Source organism: Pleurodeles waltl, chromosome 6, assembly GCF_031143425.1.
Source record: "Pleurodeles waltl isolate 20211129_DDA chromosome 6, aPleWal1.hap1.20221129, whole genome shotgun sequence".
Classification (NCBI taxonomy): domain Eukaryota; kingdom Metazoa; phylum Chordata; class Amphibia; order Caudata; family Salamandridae; genus Pleurodeles; species Pleurodeles waltl.
In genome coordinates this window covers 1,438,862,935-1,438,876,707 of record NC_090445.1, presented here as the reverse complement: position 1 = coordinate 1,438,876,707, position 13,773 = coordinate 1,438,862,935, and the positions used below count along the sequence as shown (strand labels likewise).

At 46.0% G+C, this 13,773-nt stretch overlaps 1 protein-coding gene across 2 annotated transcripts in view; it reads right to left on the bottom strand.

Moving 5' to 3' along the window:
* VCL (vinculin) overlaps positions 1-12,447 on the bottom strand; it is a 304,948-nt gene extending 292,501 nt beyond the window's left edge. The window contains exon 1 of one of the 2 annotated variants that reach the window (XM_069240838.1): positions 11,478-12,447. In XM_069240838.1, coding sequence (XP_069096939.1) covers positions 11,478-11,645 — 168 coding nt within the window. In that variant the 5' untranslated portion in view covers positions 11,646-12,447. The remainder of the gene's footprint in view (positions 1-11,477) is intronic. The other variant, XM_069240837.1, reaches the window with a different exon arrangement.
* Positions 12,448-13,773: the final 1,326 nt, after the last annotated feature.

Below are 13,773 nucleotides of genomic sequence, written 5' to 3'. Positions count from 1 at the left end.
CTGCTTGTGACATGACCACGTTTCGAGTGCATTTGCCGCTTGCGTGTGACATTCAAATGATTAAAAGTGACATTTTTAAGTGACACTTTACTACAGTAATGAGATACATTTCAGCAAGGATTGTGAGACACCTTCAGCTATTTGCGCTTTTTTAGTCAACAGCAAAGTTGCATTCTGGGATTTGTTGTTTTGTTCTTAGAGACTGCTGGAAGACAAATAAGTAGATTGGGTTGAATCCTCCTGGCATCTATGCCAGCCGCCTGGATACATTTTTGTTAAGTTTAGGTGCAGGCTGAAATGTAGGGGATACTACAGCATCGTTTTTCTGCTGTGTTCAGTTAACTAGGTGACAACTGCTAGGGGCACGTAAAGTCTCTCAGTCAGCTCTTGCTGGTGTTGTGCTAACACTTACAAAGGCTACGTCTGCTGCACACTTTAGCATTTGCAAATGATTGGTTTATTGTTTTTCACTAAAAAATTAACTGTGCAATTATAGTTCCTCTCGCATGGCTTTCTGTTGAGATCCATATACAAATAAACAATGCGTCCAGCCTGCAGCCTTATCTTTATATAAAAGAACTGCCAAACCTGAGGTTGTGATTGACAGGAAGAAAAACATGGTATACTCGAACTTTGAGCAGGCTGAGAAAATACTCATTAAAAATTAGTCAGCAATATGTGACGGTGAAACGAATCCCAAAACTTCTTGACAGCTGCACACATCGGTACAGAAGGAAATCAGGCTTGCCTAACAAGCCAGGGCTATGAAACTTACTCGTTTTTGTTCCTTCTATTTTAAAACATTGAGATGAAAAATGCAGCTTTTTATCCCATTTTATTTAAATCAGGTTTGCACATGAAATGGCGACAAAGCTCCTAAAATATGCTGTGCCACACGGCCCTCTCTCCCGCATCCCTCAGACCAAGCCCTGCCCCACCACTCCCAAACCTCACCCGCCGCCACTGAGGTACACCAGTTATAAGCACAATCCGTGCTGCAGACTTACTGAGGCCACCGTTTCTAAGACCACCCCAATGCTACCCCAGCCATTCACCGCCTCTCCTCCCTCACGCAGACCGTGCCTATGTGTGTCTGTGAACAGAGAACAGCGTTCACCAAGCAAAAGTCAAACAGATTACCTTTTCAATGCTCGCAAGTCCTGAGGCTGTAGGCCAGGCTTTTAGGGTTTGCCTTTAACAGCAGCTACCGATGTATTCATATGAAACGGAATTCACACCTCCTCCTAGGAGATGAGTAAGCTAAATCTTGGGTTTTTATTTTCACGTCCTTACTGTTACAACTCATTGCACCTCGGTAACGTGGGATGACACCTTTCGGTGTTTGCGCTGCCTGACGAAGTGTGTGGCCTCTGTACGGTAAATACGGTATCACAGGGCCCATAGTTTACAATTACGTTAGAAATAGACAAAATATTTGAGACTTTTTGCCTTTCAATAAAAAATAACTAAAGACGTAGCATAGTCCAAATGAAACAGAAATTAAGGGACTATTGAGGGCCAGAGAAAAAGCCAAGTACATTGCTTGCTCTCATGACAGCTTTTTATTGCATGCTGGAAAACCATTTTTGGCAGTGCGTTAAATCAGCCGTCTCCAAAATGTCGTTTTTGGCAGTGCAGATCCAAGTACTGCGCGAAAATTAGGGAACATGCAACATGGATGGTGTACTTTTCAGGAAATAAATGACCAAGAAATCGATCTGTATCCTATGAGGCAAAACAAACCAGGGTTCGGCCCCAATCGCTGTGAACGAGGCCCAAAAATAGGCCATTTCTTGCCCCTGGTAATCACAGACTTAAGCGGGCCAACTCGGAACAGGGCAGGGCCTGACATTTCCCCCTGATAATAAGGGCGCAGAGGACTCCAGAAAGCACCGTACCCCCCAACCACAAAGCTACCAAGCAACTCACAGCCCCCAACTCCCAAAAGCAGACACCGAAGATCGCTGCACTTGAGTGCGAGAATGAGCATTACCAGCTGACTGCGGAGGTCTAGTAAAGAGGGCATGGGGGAGCGAAAGTAACCGGGGCAGGTCAAAAAAGCAGGAAAACGACGCCATACTGTTCGTCTGGAAAGAATGGACCACTCGTTATTCTGATGAACGTTTCCATCGCCTTTGATGAAAAGGTGTTTTCTCACTTATGGATCTTTCTTCTAAGCTTGCCAACTAACATGCGATGAAAGGCTACATCTGTAAAAGAAGTGAGCCATAAAAATAACAATTTCTCTATATGCCAGCTAAAGCTCGATCTTCCAGAAGGGACAACCAGAGACAATATCATTTTGCTGTTGGAGTCGCCATAATCTGAGCAACGTGGTGGATAATTCCACCGTCTGATGTTTTAAAACAGCAAGATACAAAAATCCAAAATGAAGGTCTGTAGCCGCTATGACTGAAAAATGTGTGTACATGAGGGATAGATCTGGTGTCTGAGTGTGAAAAATGTGTGTGATCAAATGGGTAAATCTGCCGTGCAGGTCTGAAAGATCTGCTTCAAGTTTCTTTTATTCCATTATTTGTGACAGTCAAGAGATCATGTAATGTTCCTTCCTATCATCACCGAGCAACACATTATCTGCTTCACTTTTTTCCACAATTGACTTTTAAATGGAGGTAACCACATACTCTATCCTCATTCATGGAGCCAGTGACCTTCACCGAAACATCTGGTTGAGTGGAAGCTTCGTAATACCCAGTAGCTTTGATAGTGGGGATACTAGGTTTTCCTGTTGTGGTTCCAATACAAACATGTAGAAAAGCAGCAAAGGTCTTAAGTATAGCTGGAGTAGATGAGAACTACCACAGGCACTCACAGTCTATACTATCTACAGACATGTACATAGCACAGACACAGCTGAGATTTAATTACCTGCCCTAGAAGAGTTAAAAAATGATTAAAGATCAAATACAATTAGGGTGGGAAACAAGATATTAGTATGAAGTACTAGAGGAAAATAAATGTATCCGTCGATTTAGGATTGCTAGAGGAGGAGCCTGACCTCATCAGGGGTGGTGAGCTACTCCATGAACAGGTCAGTTCAAGTTTTTTTCTAAAATGAAGGAGTCACAGGGCAACCCTGATGCGTGATGGGGTGTTATTACAAGTCCTTGGATCACAGCCTGAGAAGACTTGCCTTCTGAAGTTTTCTTTTTAATGCTTCTTGAGTTTTACTTTGATAATAGGTCCTTCTGCTGGGGTTGCTTCATGTGATATTACTTTTTTAGTGAATTAAAGAGGTGTATTAGTTGTAGTCAGTGCAGCAGGTCTTTGAGGTGCTGATGTCTTGCAGGTGTAGCACTATAGGATGGGGAGATGTGATTGTGTGTTTTAAGACTTTTTTGAGGAATATTTCTGGTGTGAGGAGTCTCAAACATTCCCACAGATCATGAAGCAGGGCGTGTTCTCAGCGTATTTCAGCTTCACAAGACTATGTCTCTGGAATAAGGAATTTCACAAAACGTCTTATGTATAGAATGTGGCAAGGGAGACCAAAGGCCTAGAGCATCAGATAAATGACTAGACATTGAGAATAGAGCAAAGTTGTTTTCTAATCAAACAGTAAGCCAGTCCAGCCACTTGACAGAAGACAACCCATAAGACCACACTTAAAGACCAAAGAACCAACAAGACAATCAGAAAGAGCAGCCAAAAGCCCCTAAAAAACAGCCTGGTAGACTGACGAGGCAGTCCAGTGGATCAAAATCCTATCCCTGTGTACAACACAAGAGGAGGCGTGAAGTTATTTTGACTCCAGATCCACCCCATGTTGCTTTTGAAGAAACTGCCTGCATCAGGTAAAGACCTCACCCAGACCTTCAGGAGTCAGAGGATTTTGAAGAACTATGAAACAGTAGCGAGTTCGACCAACGGTAACCCCATGAAATAACAAGTGCACCAGCCCACCCGCCTCGCCCGTATGTGACCTTCAAATGTGCATTAACCTGTTCTGTGCCGCGGACGTAACGGTTAATTCCTGCGGCACAGTGCTCGTGTGCCCAGGACGTAACCATTACATCCTGGGCACAGAGCCCAGAGGGAGTGCTAGCGCTCCCTCTGTGTTCTGAAAGGCAGGGATGGAAGGGGAAGCCCTTCCCCATCCACCCCGACTGCCCCCCGACCCCCACACACCCCCCGTGGCATCAGCAGGCGATCGCACGCTGACCATCACAGAGGCCTCCTCCCAGCGCGATCAGAAGAGAAATGCTCAGCATTTCTCTTCTGATCACGTGGAGGAGGCCTGAGAGGCTTCAAAGGGAAGGAAATGAATTTCCTTCCCTTTGAAGTCTCTCTGAGCATTTTTAGCAGCTGGATTGCGAAGCGATCCGACTGCTAAAATGCCCACTAGACACCAGGGATTAATTTTTTTGTTGAAATTGGCATAAGGGGAGCGATCCCTTGGGCAAGGGTAGCTCCCCAGCGGGGCATTTTTTTTTTAAGGCCTTTTCTGCCCCCCCCGGGGGCAGAAATCTCTAGGCGACAGGGATTTTTTTTTTTTTTAAGAGGTGGGGTGCGACCCCTTAGACAAGGGTCGCTCCCCTAGGGGGCAAATTATATTTAGGCCTTTTCTGCCCCCCCTGTGGGGCAGATCAGCCTATTTTAATTAGGCCGCTCTGCCCCAAGGGGGGCAGAAACCACTAGGCACCGGGGATTTTTGTTGTTTTACACATGGGGAGCGATCCCTTAGGCAAGGGTCGCTCCCCTGGAGAGGCAAATTGTATTTAGGCCATTTCTGACCCCTTTGGGGGCAGATCGGCCGATTTTTGCTACGCCAATCTACCCTCAAGGGGGGCAGAAACCACTAGACACCAGGGATCTTTATTTTTTTGCATCAATTTCACGCAAGGGGAGCGACCCCTTAGACAAGGGTCCTTCCCCTGGGGGGGGTCAAATTTATTTTAGGCCATTTCTGCCCCCCTTGGGGGTAGATCAGCCTATTTTTATTAGGCCTATCTGCCCTGGCCCAGGGATCATTTTTTTTGTTGTTGTTTTTTGTGTGTTTCTTTTGTGTTTCTTTTGTGTTTTTTTGTGTTGGGGAGCGACCCCCTAGGCAAGGGTCGCTCCCTAGGGGCAAATTATATTTAGGCCATTTCTGCCCCCCCTTGGGGGCAGATCGGCCTATTTTTATGAGGCCAGTCTGCCCATAAGGGGGGCAGAAACCACTAGACACCAGGGATTTTTTTTTTTTACGCCAAATTCACAGAAGGGGAGCGATCCCTTAGGCAAGGGTCACCCGACCCCCCCGCGGCGGGCGGAGCAAATTTTATTTGCCCATTTTTGCCCACCCCGAGGGCAGATCGGTCTATTGTTATTAGGCCGATCTGCCTACACGGGGGGCAGAAGCCTCTAGGCGGCAGGGCTAAATTTTTTTTTTTTTTTTTTTAAGAGGTGGGGAGCGACCCCTTAGCCAAGGGTTGCTCCCCTGGGGGGCAAATTGTATTTAGACCATCTGACGATTTTTGTTAGGCCAATCTGCCCCCATGGGGGCAGAAACCACTTAGGCACCAGGGATTGGTGTGTGTGTGTATGCGTGTGTTTTCTTTAGGGGGGCAGCCCCTTTGGTAAGGGTCGCTCCCCATGGGGGCACATTACTGTTTTCCATATCTGCCCTGGGGGCAGATGGGCCTATTTTTGGAAGGACCATCTGCCCCCAAGGGGGGGCAGAAAGCCCACCAGAGGCCAGGTAAGTTTTCTTTTTGTTTCAAAATAAGAGGGTGGGGGTATGGCCATACCCCCACCCCAAACAAATGGGGCCAAAGTTGTTCTGCCCACCAGTGGGCAGATGGGGCAATTACCCCTGATCCACACCCCGGGGGTCAGAAAATCTACTAGATGCCAGGGAATTAAAAAAAAAAAATAATAATTGGGGTGGTGGCTACCAACCAGTATGGGCCCGGTTACGCCCCTCAACTAAAGGGGGTATCAGTCTTTCAGCTCTCCCCGCACTCTAAAACATCTTATCCCATAGCAAGCAAGAAGACATTTGATTATTTTGGGTTTTAGTTTTACATTTGGGCCATGAGAGATTGGCTAACTCAAAAGCATCCCACTTGGAATGGTGAGGGCTGCACTTTATGGACTTTGGGACGCTGCCATGTAGAAAAATCCACAAGACCTAGACACGTCTGAAAACTAAACATCTGGGTGATTCCAGGGTGGTGTGTTTCACATGCACCCGCACCATTTTCATAGCCACAATGCCCTGCAAACCTCCAACTTGGCTAGAAATCACACATTTTTCCCACGTTTTTGTGATGGAACCTCCCGAATCTGCAGGAATCCACAAAATTCCTACCACCCAGCATGGTCTCATCTATAGCGATAGAAATTCTGCTGCACTTGTCAGCCTAAAAATGTTTTTGTGCAAACTGCCCTTTTGGACCCCCTTTAGTTCCCCCTCAATATCAACATGTTTTTGGCTCTTCCCTTTCACAAGCACTTAGCCCACCTACACTAATGAGGTATAATTTTTACCGGGAGACTGAGGGGAACGTTGAGTGGTATGAAATTTGTCCCAGTGTGGTAATCCCACACAGAAATGTTGGAAAAATTTGATTTTTTAGCTAAATTTGAGGTTTGCTAGGGATTCTGGGTAAGAAAACATTGGGGGATCCACGCAAGTCATACCTCCCTGGACTCCCTCGGGTGTCTAGTTTTCAGACATGTCTGGGTTTGATAGGTTTCCCTAGATGGCTGCTGAGCCCAGGACCAAAAATGCAGGTGCCCCCCCGCAAAACAAGTAATTTTGATGTGTCCAGATAGTGTTTTGGGGCATTTTCTTTTTTGGAAGTAGGTCTACCCACAAAAGTGAGGTACCATTTTTATCGGGAGACTTGGGGGAACGCTGGGTGGGAGGAAATTTGTGGCTCTTCTCTGATTCCAGAACTTTCTGTCACCGAAATGAGAGGAAAAAGTGTTTTGGGCCACATTTTGAGGTTTGCAAAGGATTCTGGATAACAGAACCTGAACAGAGCCCCACAAGTCAACCCATCTTGGATTCCCCTAGTTGACTAGTTTTTAAAACTGCACAGGTTTGCTAGGTTTCCCCAGGTGCCGGCTGAGCTAGAGGCCAAAATCCACAGGTAGGCACCTTGTAAAAAAACACCTCTGTTTTCTGCGAAAAAATGTGATGTGTCCACGTTGTGTTTTGGGCCATTTCCTTTTGTGGGCGCTAGGCCTACCCAGACAAGTGAGGTACCATTTTTATCGGGAGACTTGGGGGAACGCTTGGTGGAATAACATTTGTGGCTCCTCTCAGATTACAGAACTTTCTTTCACCGAAATGAGAGGAAAAAGTGTTTTTTGGGCCAAATTTTGAGGTTTGTAAAGGATTCTGGGTAACAGAACCTAGTCAGAGCCCCACATGTCACCCCATCTTGGATTCCCCTAGGTGTCTAGTTTTAAAAAATGCGCTGGTTTGCTAGGTTTCCCCAGGTGCCGGCTGAGCTACAGGCCAAAATCCACAGCTAGGCACTTTGCAAAAAACAGCTCTGTTTTCTTTGTGAAAAAGTGATGTGTCCACGTTGTGTTTTGGGGCAGTTCCCGTCGCAGGCGCTAGGCCTAGCCACGCAAGTGAGGTACCATTTTTATCAGGAGACATGGGGGAACACAGAATAGCAAAACAAGTGTTATTGCCCCTTGTCTTTCTCCACATTTTTTTCCTTCCAAATTTAAGAGTGTGTAAAAAAAGACGTCTATTTGAGAAATGCCCTGTAATTCATATGCTAGTATGGGCACCCCGAATTTCAGAGATGTGCAAATAACCATTGCTTCTCAACACCTTATCTTGTGGCCATTTTGGAAATACAAAGGTTTTCTTGATACCTATTTTCCACTTTTTATATTTCAGCAAATGAATTGGTGTATACCCGGTCTACAATGAAAACCCATTGCAAGGTGCAGCCTATTTATTGGCTCTGGGTACCTAGGGTTCTTGATGAACCTACAAGCCCTATATATCCCCGCAACCAGAAGAGTCAAGCTGACGTAACGGTATATTGCTTTAAAAAATCTGACATTGCAGGAAAAAGTTACAGAGTAAAACGTGGAGAAAAAGTTTTGTTTTTTTCACCTCAATTTCAATATTATTTTTATTTCAGCTGTTATTTTCTGTAGGAAACACTTGTGGGATCTACACAAATGACCCCTTGCTGAATTCCATTTCGGTCACTAACTGGAAGGAGGCTGAAAGCACAAAAAAAAAATAGTAAAAATGGGGTATGTCCCAGTAAAATTGTGTTGAAAATTTGGATTTTCTAATTCAAGTCTGCCTGTTCCTGACAGCTGGGAAGATGGTGATCTTACCACTGCAAGCCGTTTGTTGATGCCATTTTCAGGGAAAAAAACACGAGGATTCTTCTTCAGCCCTTCTTTCCCATTTAAAAAAAAAAAAAAAATGTTCACTGTATTTTGGCTAATTTCTTGGTCTCCTTCAAGGGAACCCACAAAGTCTGGGTACCTCTAGAATCCCTAGGATGTTGGAAAAAAAGGACGCAAATTTGGTGTGGGTAGCTTATGTGAACAAAAATTTATGAGGGCCTAAGCGCGAACTGCCCCAAATAGCCAAAAAAGGCTCGGCAAAGGAGGGGAAAAGGCCTGGCAGCGAAGGGGTTAAAGATTTTCTTGCCCTCGGCGTCTGTCCCATCAAGGCACAATGTCACTTTAAAGGATATGCAGACACTGGGATACCCAAACCCTGCCTTCCCATTGTATTACATCAGGTGAAGGCTAAAAGAAGATGGCACTGGCAGTGACTAGTGCCACCATCTCTCATAATACTCCTGTAACACTCACTCACAGTCTGCCTGTCCTCTGGCTTATTGCCACTGAACAAACCACTGGACAAAAACAAGACCTTCATAGAAAATAAAAGAATAGCACCAAAACAGATGGGAGCTCCAGTACAATATGTGACTGGGAACAGCATGAACAGGAATGGTTCCACAGGGAGTTGCAGAGAATTGAGAGGTGCAAAAGCTGTGCATGTAGTGCATATAAAGCCATCTACGAGATGCACCCATGCAAGAAGGAGCAGAGCAACACCCGGGTGATATGCCATTTTATGGCAGTTGCATCCAAATAGACTGTACTTTACAGGCCTTCAAAATAGCAGCTCAAAAAGAACATTGTTATTATTCCCAATTGTACATATGGAGACCTTTTCAGTCAGTAACCATGCTGCATAATAAATATCTACAGTCTAAGGTGGTGGGTGCATGGAGGACTCCGCCCTCTGAAGAGTTATGTGGCTTGGTTTTAATTTTCAGAGGTCTAACGGACCTCGAACTCAACCTACTCTGACTAAAGATATCACGCTCCGCATGGGAGGTCGGATTTTATGGACTCACCAGTAATTAAAATTGCACTGTTCGAGCACACAGAAGGGACAGAGCAAGACTTGGTACAAACAGCAAATTGCTACAATCAGCTTTTTTCACAAACTTTTTCCACCTAGGAATCAATTAGTGGTGTTGAAGTAGGACAAGGGTACAGTTGCTGCAACTCACTGTATAATGGTCGTACCAAGTAACTTAGGAGCCAGTTTTAAAAATACAAAACTGGCCAGGATGTGCAGTTACTGTGCCAAGATGGCTCTCACATTTAACTCAGGCCCAAAGACAACCCTACAGTTCCTGTCCCAATTTAGAGAGTTAACTTAAAAATATCAATCCAGTACTCCTCTATTCAATCTAAAATTTCAACAGAGCTTTGAAAAGAGCAAGCTAAAAGCAACTACTCCACACAGGAACTCTACCAAGATCATCCACTCAGCGCCACTGGGTAGTCTGCAGAGACCACACTTACTGTTGAAGGAATATTTTTTTCTTGCCTTGCATCCATAACTACAGAACATTACATATTCCATCATCTGTTCCGCTGGCTGTGAAATCACAAATTAAATTCTAAAAAATGAAAAAAGGACCCATGCATTAAGCACTCAATTACATAAGCCAGTTTTGTGGTATGCAGTTAGTCTTTAAGAAGTAGAGCAACCAGCAGCAATACCCCTTTCCCTCAAATGAGCCTTACACGTCTTTCCTCCTTCTCTTCAGTCTCTCCACTACATCAGTAATTGGTCTATCCTCCATCAACCTACTTTAGCCCCGACCTAATCTTCCAGTTTCCCCAATGCAGATAACTGATTGCTCACTCTTCTCAATCAATACTATCACGCCTTCCTCAACATGTACATTAGTGGATTTCTTACCACAAAGTCAATCAATCTTGCTGGTTCCTTCCCTGGTACTCTTCATAGCCCATGGGTTCCTCCCTACCACATTACTTCTTTCCCCTTAACTTTTGATTCTCTCTCCAGCAGACACTAGCTGACATTCCTCTTCAATTTGCTTTCTCCTTCTTCAGTCAGATATTCTCCTCGGTCCCTCTACCTCCCTCTCTGTTCTCTCACTTGTCCACTCTATCCAATCCTTCCTTCTGCTATTATCTGGTCCTTTCTCCAATTCATACATTTCCTCACTAGGTTATCTCTTTCCCAAATGTCTTTTACATTTTGGTCTTCGACCTCTAATATAGGGTGACCAGATTTTCAGCAAGAAAAACCAGGACGGGCACAGACAGACATAGAAATAGGACTAAATGTTCTATTAGGTCACAAGTCATCATTTATATATTTATTTTACACTCCCTCCCTTTTCTATGTAGAGCTCCTGGGTCAGGCTGGTTGGCCTGGCCTTGAGTATGCTGGCTGTGATTTACTCTTCATCAAATCCTGCAGTACTGCTTGAAAGAGGCGTGGCAGCACAGCAGAGGAGTTTCAACCAGTGAACTTCTGTCCCCAGTTTCTGAGAAGGCTGGTTGAAACGTGAGCCAGCACAAAACCGTGATTAGTGTGCAGATTCACCCGACCCTCCCTTAAAAACCCAGGACATTTTTTGGTTTTAGAAGAAAGTGTTGGGACATTCCCTCAAAAACGGGGACTGTCCAGGCAGATGCGGGACATCTGGTCACCCTACCCTAATATTCTTTGAACTCTATACGTGCCACATATCCCCACTTCACTATTAGCCTCTCTACCCCGTCATCTATGCCTTCTTCTTGGTATCTCTACTACCCTTAAGTCTTTCTGTACTCTTCTCTACCGTTCACTCATCCCACGCCCTTTTTGTTCCTTCTACTCTATCACTCTTATGAAAAATGTCCTTCCACCCACCACCATTGACTCCTGCATTCTACTGGCTCTGCTTCCAACTCAGAAGTCACCATTTTAGATCAGCTGCTGTTATCTTTACCAGAACCACCATCCATACCTCCTCTAAGGAGGCAGGAGATATTTACTGTTAATAGGAATAAATATATACGTTGCTTTCAAACAATACAAAGTGAGGGATCAATACACTCACTTCACTTGATCTCTAATAGCAGCATGCATTTGAGGTCTTAAACATTTGTCCATAAGTCCCTGGGCGACCACATCCCCACGCTGTCTGACTCTCACTTACCCGGACGAGGTTGCTGACTGCTGCCTGCACAGCAGCTACAGGGGCGGTCAGCTCAGGAATTGCCTTGCCGTCCACCTCTCCCTCCTCGTGCATGATGACCAGGTGCGAGATCTGTTGAGCCACAGGCTCCAGGATGCTCTCGATTGTTTTTGTGTGGAAGACCGGCATGTTGGCGGATCCGTGATGCCCAAAGGCTCCAGCAGAAGAAAACTACCCAAAATGGCCCAAAAGAAGATACCTCACAACTTTCCTTGCAGAATCTTCACCCTGTTCTTCTGAAGGGCGGCGTTGCCCACTCTTGATGTTTCTACTGAAGTGTCTCAGTTGTGCTGTGGAATCGGTATGGCCTCCTAAGGGAAACTCGTCACTCTAACTAACGTAGAGAGTTATGCTCACTCAAGTGGGTAAAGCCTCGGCTATCAAAGAATCGCTTTTCGTTCTGCGGGGAGTGTCTTCTCACAACTCCCAAAGTTTTTTACGGAGCTCCTACCACCACTCAAGTAGAGTCTTCTTCCTACTCTTAAACCTCTCACAGGGCGTCCATACACTGCCACACTGGTCTTCTTACACCTCTGAGAAGGCGTTCTTCCCTACTCCAGGAGATCTGTTACCAAATGTTACAATTTCGCTTTCAAGCACTGTGAAATGTAAGTCTGACTGCAGTTACTATCTACCTCCCGCAGCTTGACAGGATGCCCCCTCCCTCCAGTGAGCTCCTCTCTCTCTCCCTGGGATTTCTCTCCTCTCCTCCTTATTTGGAATTCTCCTTCCCTCTTCCTGGAACGTCGGTCCTCTGTCCACGGGACGTTCTGGGAGTTGGAGGACCTTCCTCGCATGAACCCTCCTTCCTTGCCTGCTCTCGCCCGGGACACCTCCAGATCTCCCGGGCTCCCTGCTTTCTCCCGGTCTCTCCACTACCCACTCCCCTCTGCCTCCAAGGTGCCGCGCTCCGGACGAGCTACGTCACTGCGAGCCTGGCACAGAGGCGGGGCATCTCCCGGACCCTCGCAAGCTCCAAGGAACTTTCCTGCCAATCAAAGAGCAGCCCACCCCTTTCGCCTGCGTTTCAGGCCTCGCTCCTAACATACGCTCGCCTTCTTGTCGTTGAGGCGAGGCAGATGATATGAAAAAGCGTTCACATAGTTACAGTGCGGCCTCTGCCCCGCCCTTTAGTAGCAATTGGCCGAAAGTTCCGTCACTCGGGATTCCAGCGCGCCTGACGTCTTGCCTTCTGCTCGCCATAAAAGGCAATGCTCAGAGCTTTGTATTTTCCAGAATTCTTGAGAACGGGCCATGGTGTGAGTGGATTTGATGGGACGGGCATGGACAGAGCAAAGAAAAGAGACCTCTGGAGGGAGGGGAGCTATACTCGTTTTTGCTTCCCATGGGATGCAGCGCCTGTAGATGGTTTGGGGTCACGAAGGAGGAGAAGAGTGGGCAAGCCGACACATAGGGTGAGGAGATCCGAGCCAAGAATCTGGCGTAGTCCTGCGAGCCAGTGCACGAGCTGTCGACCCTTGAATATAGTTGGCATGTATGCAACAAGCATCATGTTAGACGCATTAGCTGTGCAACTAGGTCTGCTATTTTATACATTGGTTTAGACACTGATTAAGTATTAAGACATGAACTCTGTTACTCATCGTTCCATCTATTCATCCATGGACTGATTCATTCGTGTAATCACCCTCTGACGCACCCGCAGAAAACACACATTCAAATTCAAGAACAGACGCACGATAAAAGAATACTAGTACCTAAAGGAAAACGCCGGAGTCTAAGCAAGATACATAGGCCCGTATTTATACTTTTTGACGCTAAACTGCGCTAACGCAGTTTAGCGTCAAAAAGTTTAGCGCCGGCTAACGCCATTCTGAAGCGCCATGCGGGCGCCGTATTTATTGAATGGCGTTAGCCGGCGCTAGCAGACCGGCGCTGCCTGGTGTGCGTGGAAAAAAACCACGTACACCAGGCAGCGCCGGCGTTGGGGAAAATGGCGTTAGGGCGTCTTAAAAATGGTGCAAGTCAGGTTGACGCAAAAAAATCGCCTCCACCCGATTTGCGCCATTTTTAACGACGCCCAGACGCCATTTACATGACTCCTGTCTTAGTAAAGACAGGAGTCATGCCCCCTTGCCCAATGGCCATGCCCAGGGGACTTATGTCCTATGGGCATGGTCATTGGGCATTGAGGCATGTAGGGGGGCACAAATCAGGCCCCCCTATGCCAAAAAAAAATATTAAAAAAATAAAAAATTATACTTACCTGAACTTACCTGAATGTCCTTGGGATGGG